Genomic DNA, 8,854 nt, shown 5'->3' on the forward strand with positions numbered 1-8,854 from the left:
AATAAAATATTTAAAAAATCCATTGGGGCCATGATAAAAGAATTGGCTATATCTAAACAGAGCAGTAAATGCTTATATCCTTTTAGATGTAAGTATATAAAAACCAATGAAACCTTAAATGTCATGTAAGGGAAGTATTTTCTTTGTGATGAAACAACCGGGCACAGGATAGTCAAACAACATACAGAAAATATCATAGAACAAGTGGCAAGAGAGACCACAGTGAAGTACTGTGCTATCCAAGGAATGGATTAGTATCTATTCAGGATTTACATCTTCTGTTGTTCTTGTGTGCTTTCAAATAAGGTGTGTGCCTCCATATATCTTCTGCCATTCATTCCATCTTCATTTTCTCCACAGTGGTCAGCACAAGAGCCTGAGCACAGCTGAAACTAGCTGAAAACAGTCTAACTGTAAATACTGCTGAGTTCAATATCTCCTTGTAAGTGACATCTTCATGTAGGCAGCCCTTGGATTTCTACAGTTTCCTTATGTTCAGAGCTATGCCTAACCACTTGGAAGCCAATGGTGAACAGAAATGAAGAGAAATATCTAGACTATGCCTACAACAAAAAACAGCATAAACACATCATCACTGTTTATAAATTTTTGATTTTTTAAGTTTTTTTACATCTTTATTTTATTTATTTATTTTTATGCGGTGCTGAGGATCAAACCCAGGGCCTCGCAAATTTTTGATTCTTGATTATTAAACAGAAACTTTGAACTAAAAGGAACCTCAGAGATTACCAATGTAAACACCATTCTTGGGTCGAAGACTTTTCTTAAAATTTTAAATGCATTCTCTTTAAAATTTGATTATTCAGCCTGTAAAAATGATACATTTTTACATTTAAAAAGTCATTCTTTTTAAAGTGAGATTATAACAAGCATAAGAAGGAGGGCTTAAATGATGGTTAAATATACCTTGAGCTATAGAATCAAGTTTATCAGTAAAACAAAAGACTCTCAAATATAAATATTTTATTGTTAAATTCAGTACCAAGTAGTTGGTTTCAAAAAATCAATATAACCTATTAGATCAAGTTGATTCTGCTAACTAGAATTTGATTGGTTCTATACTTGGTTTTGATATTAGTTCTTCTTTTGTTTTCTTACTATAGAAAGGTTGAACGCTAAGGTTTATATCTAGCTTTATGTTTGAGATAACATAACATATAAGAAAATCTAGGTTTCTTTTTTATTGGTTCTTTTTAGTTATATATAACATTAGGATTCATTTTGACATAATTATAAAAGAATGGAATATAATTTGCTCTAAGTCAGTTCCTAGTACTACCCCCTTTCCACCCCTCCCCCATCCCTTGTTTGCTTTCCCTCTACTCCACTGATCTTTCTGCTATCTAATTTTAGTTTCGGTTGTTGTTGTTTTGTTGTTTAGTGTCTGGTGGCTATACATGATGGTGAGGTTCACTGTGGTATATTCATATGTGTACAGAGGAAAATTAAGTCAGATTCATTCTATTACTTTTCCCTTATGCATCTCTTTTCATCTAGCCTTTCATATAGCCCATCAATCTTTCTTTCTATTTAATGGAATTTCTTCCTACTTTTCCCTTTCTCTCTCACTCTCTCTCTATTTCAGACTAGCTTCCACATATCAGAGAAAACATTCAACCTTTGATTTTCTGAGTCTGGTGTGTTTCGTTTAGCATGAGAGAGTCTCCAGTTTGGTCCATTTACCAGCAAATGCCATAATTCATTCTTCTTTATGGCTGAGTAATACACCATTGTGTGTGTGTGTGTGCGCGTGTGTGTGTTTGTGTGTATGTATCAGAGTTGAAGTGTCAGAAGTTTAGATCTATCACCTTAACCCTGAGTATATACCCCAAAGAATCAAGGACATATTCTATTTGTACACAAAAATATTTACACACTAATTTTATGGCAACATTATTAATAGCCAAAGATGAAATAAACTGATATGTCCACAATTTAATAAATAATGAACAAATGCAGTATATCCATAAATGGAATATCATTTCCTCCTAAAAGAGGGAATGAAGAACTGATAGATGCTATAAAATGGGTGAATGTTTAAAATGTTATGCTAATAGAAAGAAATCAGATACAAAAAGCCACATTTTATCCATTTCTATGAACTATCCTGAAAAGACAAGTCCATAAAGACATAAGATATTAGTGAATTCCTAAAGGAAGGACAGAAACGGAACAACTGTAAATGGGCACAAGGAATCATTTTGAAATGATAAAAATGTTCTAAAATTGTGCTACGTCAATACTGTAGTACTCCGAATATATACGGAAATTATTTAATTTCTACACTTTAAAAGCATGAATTTTCTGTATGAATTATATGTCAATAGGACTATCATTAAAAATACCAACAGTCTAGGTCTCTTCAAGACATCATCCCAAACTTTTTGATACTTTTTTTAAAGATGAAGCAGTGGCAGTTTTTCACATTGCAGAAAGATTGACATTTTAAAAAAATGCCTCGTTCACACAGTATTTCATTTGAAATCCAAAAAAAAAAAAAAAATCCATGAGATATATTATCTTTTAAACTTATAGATAAAGAACATTGATGATCCCCAAACAATTCGCACAATTTGCACACTCTCATACATCAATAATCACATGGTCAAGATTTGAACCCAGATCTTATGATTGATAATCTCCTGCACTGGCTGTCAGGTAGCAATCATTGGTTTGGGCAGCTAAAAAGATGAAAATTATGGAGAGTTTATAAAAAGTATCAGGCATAAAAAAATTGAAGAACTATCTATGCTTTTCAGGCAAAATTAATCCAGTTGAGGTAAGATGAATGTTCTGAGAACCAGAACAAATATACTGATTTTATGGCTCAACTGCTTCCAGCTTTTGCCATCGTTAAGAAATCAGATACAAAAAGCCACATTTTATCCAATCAAATAAAATCAAATCTTTTATTTGATTCCTGTGCACACTTGACACATTCCCACCATTTTAATACTTTTTTTTTTTGCTTTCTGTCACTTCAAAATTTTCCAAACATTTTCTATCTCCCATGCCTACACTTAGCATTAGCCATTTCTTCAAGGAACTCTGGTTATATTTATTGAAGAACTTTATTAGAAACCCAGGACATCTGTGGAAGCCGGGTGTGCTCATTACTACCTGGGAGTTATTGTTTCTGGTTCCCTGGTTCCCTCAGCTGAATGAAGTGGGAGATGAATGTGTATATGCAAATCTGTCTTCATGAACATTTCAAATTACATCTCTCCAGTTTATATGTGTCTGCATTGATCTAAGCATCAATTCATAGTGACATTTCCTATTCTTATGCAGCACCATATACTTCACTAGAAAACCCCATCAATCATCTAACTTCCACTTTATGAAATCTGCTTGCCACTATTTACTGAACAATATTTGTTCTTTCCTGTTAACCTGTACCTTTATGAGAAATATCTTTATCAACTGTAATAAATTATGCAATTCATTTTGTCTCTAATCCTGCATCTGTACTTATTTCCTAAGTTCCTTAGGTCAACACCTTTCACCTCCAAGTCCTTCACTGAGATGATGCCATAAGTGTCTTGAAAACTACAGAGACCTCTACAGAGCAACTTTCACTAATAATTACAAATAACTAACTATTGCTCCAAGCCTTCAGGAAACAACAAGGATTGAAATCATGGTTTTAAACATTTTAGTTATCATTTTCAGATAGGAAGTTGTTATCATGAAGACCTGCTAGAACTGTATCCATGAGGCTTTAATTTCTAGTCCTTTATCTAATAATTACTACTTTTTCAGCAGAGAGATTATTATACACAAGGGAGCTATTGACAGTTTCATATGAAAGATGAAAAAAAAAAAAAAACAAGATTTAACTGCTCTTACATCCCAACAGCTCATCCCTGATGAGAGGAAATCCTGAGAGAACTTCCACCTCTATATTTTTATAACATATATTATGGATCAGAACTCTAGACAAAAATTGAAATCATTCTGGTGAGTATCTTGGGTAGTACTTTGAGGAAGCTACAAGGAGGAATTGTGGCATTTAATTTATAATATGTAAGTGAGCTCCTTGTATATTGAAATCTGCACTTTAATTCCCTAAGGGAAACAGAGCCGAGGAGTCTCTATATTGAACTGCCACCACCAAAATCATTAAGAGTTAGTTCCCTCAGAGCATTTGGTCTAAAGCTAATGTATAACCTGGATTCCTGTTTCCAAATAGAGAAAGACTGAGTATCTGAATTCCAATTATTCTATATCCTTTTACTCTCAGAAGAGGACTTTCATGAAGTTGAGCCCCCTTACAATATAACAGTGATTTCCTGCATCTACCTGAAAATGATTGTTCATCCTTTCTGCAAAAAATATGAAGGCAGAAAATTATCTTTTTCATAATTCAACTCATACAGCTTCCAGGTACGTTTAATGGTTAGATATATAAAGATGAAACATATCTCTATGGCTATAGAGCTTCCATTTGAGGCGTCATACAATAAATCCTTTTTGTTGTTACTGTCATGTAGATACTTGGTTTGAATTATTTTAATCTAAATATTCAATATTCCTGAATACTTGCAATCTATAAACCACCACCATATAATACCCTTCCAGAATTAATCACAATTCACCAGATACAGTTTCTCTCGGGTATCATTTTGGATACTCTCTTCCTTATAAAGAAATTACTGGTATTTATAGGTGTTTTTTCTCTGGATCCAGGGATTTTGATATGAGGAACTGTGAGGTCATTGCTTCCCTACTTTGAATGTTGCTCAGAGCTCCCTCATTTCTACTTATATTTCTACATTCAGGTTCGCTTAAAAAGCCTTCACTGACCCCATTCTGAGCTAACACCATAATAACCGTGTTCCAACAGGACCCACACAGTCATATTAAGCACAGTAGTTAGTCAGCCCTTTCTGTCCCCCTCAAGATGGTGTCATTCTGAAAATCAGGAATTCTATACATTTGTGTCCACATGCTGAATGCCCACAGCAAACGTTTGGTTTATCCCTGTCGAATTTGTTTTAATATTAGGATCTTATCTAAGGACTATCATTAAATTTAAAGTTATAAAGATGTAGCCTTATGCTTTTTTTCTAATATTGTAATAATGTTAGCTCTTACATTTAGTTCTATGACACATTTTGAATTATTTTTTTGTTAATTGTGTGAAAAAAGCACCCAAGTTAATTATTTTACATGTACCCATCAAATTGGGCTAGTGACATTTGTTGAAAAAAAAATATTTTACCTATATGTAAGTGAGCTCGTCATATATTGAAATTCACATTTTAATTCCCTAAGGAAAAGACAGCCCCAGAGTCTTTATGTTGAATGGCCATCACCAAAATCATTGAGAGCTAGTTCCCTTAGAGGCCTCCAAAGCTAATGTATAACCTGGATTCATATTTGATTGTCATGAATCCTTATGACTATTTAATTCTTCATAGATGTGAGTTTGTATCTGTATTGTCAATTCTGCTTCATTTCTCTATATATCTGTACTTATGACAATGCCACACTAACTTCATCACAGTTATATTGTAGTAAGTTCTCAAGTGAGAAATGGGATGTCTCCAAGTTTGTTCTTCTCCTCTTTCAAGTTTATTTGGATTATTCTGTGTCACTTGCATTATCCTTGGAATTTTATGACCAGTGTGTAAATGTTCATCATAATAAAGTTGAGATTTTGATAGGGATTGCACTAAACTTATAGATCAATTTGGGAAGTACTGCTATTTTGACAAAATTGAATATTTTTGATTCACTAATATGGTATGTTTTTCCATTTATGTAGCTCTTTCATTCTGTTTATCGATGTTTTGTAAATATAAGTTTAATGTCTTGTGTTTCCTTTAATTTATTGTCAAAAATTTTATTTTTTTCATGCCATTTCAAGTGTATTATTTTATTGTTCACTGCAAACATACGGATATACATAAGAATTTTTCTGTAGACCTTGTATTCTGCCATGTTGGTGAACTTTTAAATTTTCATCTAATAGTTCCTTTCTATTGGTTCCCTGGGATTTTTCTATGGACAAGATTACAACATTTTATAAGTAGGAATAGTTTTACTTCCTACTTTCAAATCTGAATGTCCTTTACTTTTATTTTCTTGCCTGATTTTACTAGCTAGAGCTTCTAGTATAATGTTGAATAAAAGTGCAGGGTGTGGGCATCTTGACATGTTCATTACCTCTGGGGCAAAGTCTTTCAGTCTTTCCCTTTTCAGTGTCATATTAACCATGGATTTTTATAGATGCTTTTTTTATTTTCACAAAAACATTTGCCTCTTCCTCTTCTTCATAGGAATCTACATGTTCACTAGAATTAATGCCTGAAGAGTTACTGGAACAAAGTTCCCAGGACAGTTATTAAGATTATCAGGGACTAATCACCACTATTTTATCAGAGAATGCAAATGAGGAAAATTCTGATATTTGTTAACATGTCTCATGTTTTGGGGATCTCAAGGTTTTTAACGACAAACACAGTTGAGCAGTTGGCAAAAAAAAGAAAAAAAAATGGCCACAACTGGATGAAAAGGTTTGAATTATGGTTCACACTTGAGTGTGGGATGAGATGATAAATACATATATTAAATTTGTTTCACTTCCTCCATAGAATTCCAAGAAGAAAATGACACAAGGAAACCATTCCACCACAGTGACACAATTTATCCTGGCTGGATTAACAAACAAACCAGAGCTCCAGCTGCCCCTCTTTCTCTTCTTCATAGGAATCTACATGTTCACTGTGGTAGGGAACCTGGGCATGGTCATGCTGATTGGGCTCAGCTCTCACCTGCATACACCTATGTACTATTTCCTCAGCAGTCTGTCTTTCATTGACCTCTGCCAATCCACTGTCATTACCCCCAAAATGCTGGTAAACTTTGTGGTGCAGAAAAACGTCATTTCCTACCCTGAATGCATGACTCAGCTCTATTTCTTCCTAGTTTTTGTTATATCAGAATGCCACATGTTGGCTGCAATGGCATATGACCACTATGTTGCCATCTGTAATCCTTTGCTTTACAATGTAACCATGTCTTCTCAAGTCTGTTTCTGGTTGATAGTTGGAGTGTATAGCATGGGATTGATTGGTGCCACAGTTCACACAGTCTGCATGCTAAGAATACTATTCTGTAAGGTTGATAAAATAAACCATTACTTCTGTGATCTTTTCCCACTATTAGAGCTATCTTGCTCCAGTACTTTTGTCAATGAGGTAGTAGTTCTGTGTTTCAGTGCATTTAATATCCTTGTCCCAATCCTGACCATCCTCAGCTCTTACATCTTCATCATAGCCAGCATCCTGCACATTCACTCCACTGAAGGAAGAGCCAAAGCCTTCAGTACCTGCAGCTCCCATGTCTCAGCTGTTGCTCTCTTCTTTGGATCTGCTGCATTTATGTACCTGCAGCCATCATCAGTTAGCTCAATGGACCAAGGAAAAGTGTCTTCTGTGTTTTATACTATTATTGTGCCCATGCTGAACCCTGTAATCTATAGCTTGAGGAATAAAGATGTGAAACTTGCCCTAAATAAGTTACTTGAAAAAAGAAGTATCCCATGAAAAAGAGTATTTTACTTTAGCAAAAAGTTACAATTCCTGGAGGTTTATATTCCTGGAAGCAGTCCAGATATAGCAACGTATATCTACAAGTCATGAGATTACTATTCCTACTTGATTTCTTGAAAGAAAGGTGTCAAATGTAAGACTGGACTTATGGGATCAGACTCATGGAGGATAGCACCTGTTCAGGATGCCCCATTATCCATCTATGCAGAGTAACCTGTATCACATCTGAACACATTTATAAAGCTTCAAAGTACTGACTAGGGTTGATAATGCCTTTTTTGTATGAAACATAGCTCATTTTAGGTATAAATTATTTATATTTGTCTGGAGAATAAATATATTTGGTCAATATCCTTGATATTCTCATTACATTGCATATATGTCATTTTAAACTAACCATTTAGGCTAACATTTCTGAAAGTGTCATCTCTAAATTAAATACTTTCAATAATTTATAATATATAAAATATTATGCAAATTCTTAGTAAGCTTGTAGAACTCTACTAGAAAATAGGCATGTTATGAGAGATAAATTTCTTCCAACCCACAAGGAGATATCATTCTACTGGGAAAGATTGACAATAATAAATATGACTAATAATACTAATAATATCATGCATATTTTGACATAAATCTTTGCAATATTCCTTGCTCCCCAGTTTATGGGTGATGCTACTACCTATATTTTATACTCATTTCTCTAACCCCAAAAAACAATTTTTTTCAACCTTCTTTATGGAATCTCAGGTTTAAAAATGACATTCTTTTACTAGTGTACTCATATGAATTATTGATTTAAATGGAAAAATTAAAATAAGAAAATTATATTCTGACTAATAATAAATACCCCTCCTACTTCAAGATCAATATTAACTCTGGGGGGAAAAATGATTCTTTTGAGGGGACAGGGAAAGACCCTTTCAAGCAATAAATTTGCTTCTCTCCCCCTTCCTCATTTAAGCTTTCATTAGTACTCTTGTAAACAGCAGCCAGAAAACTTGAGTTAGTCTCCTGAGGCAATCATTGTCATTTGTGAATCTCTCTTGGCATCCATCAGTTGCTCAGCTCCCACATATTCTCTTATGGTAGCAACAACTACATATTTTGTTATTGTCTCTTTCTTCCATTAATCCCATCAGGTGATTAATTCACTAATTGGGTTAAGGCCTTCATAATACAATCTTTCCTCCTTTGAACCTTCTTGCATTGCCTCACACATGAGCTTTTGGGGGGACATTTCACATCCAAACCATAACAGTACAGAATAGAAGACA

General features: G+C 34.0%; 1 protein-coding gene across 1 annotated transcript; it reads left to right on the forward strand.

Annotated features, from left to right (window-relative positions):
- Positions 1 to 1,046: 1,046 nt before the first annotated feature.
- Positions 1,047 to 7,848, forward strand: LOC124088914 (olfactory receptor 8G50-like). Its single transcript, XM_046438726.2, has 2 exons — positions 1,047 to 4,407; positions 6,621 to 7,848. The coding sequence occupies exon 2, from the start codon at positions 6,636 to 6,638 to the stop codon at positions 7,572 to 7,574; it is 939 nt and encodes a 312-aa protein (XP_046294682.1). The 5' UTR covers positions 1,047 to 4,407; positions 6,621 to 6,635; the 3' UTR covers positions 7,575 to 7,848.
- Positions 7,849 to 8,854: the final 1,006 nt, after the last annotated feature.

This window comes from Marmota monax, unplaced genomic scaffold (genome assembly GCF_021218885.2).
Source record: "Marmota monax isolate L192 unplaced genomic scaffold, Marmota_monax_Labrador192_F-V1.1 WCK01_AAM20220418_F8-fsc00081, whole genome shotgun sequence".
NCBI classification, from domain to species: Eukaryota; Metazoa; Chordata; class Mammalia; order Rodentia; family Sciuridae; genus Marmota; species Marmota monax.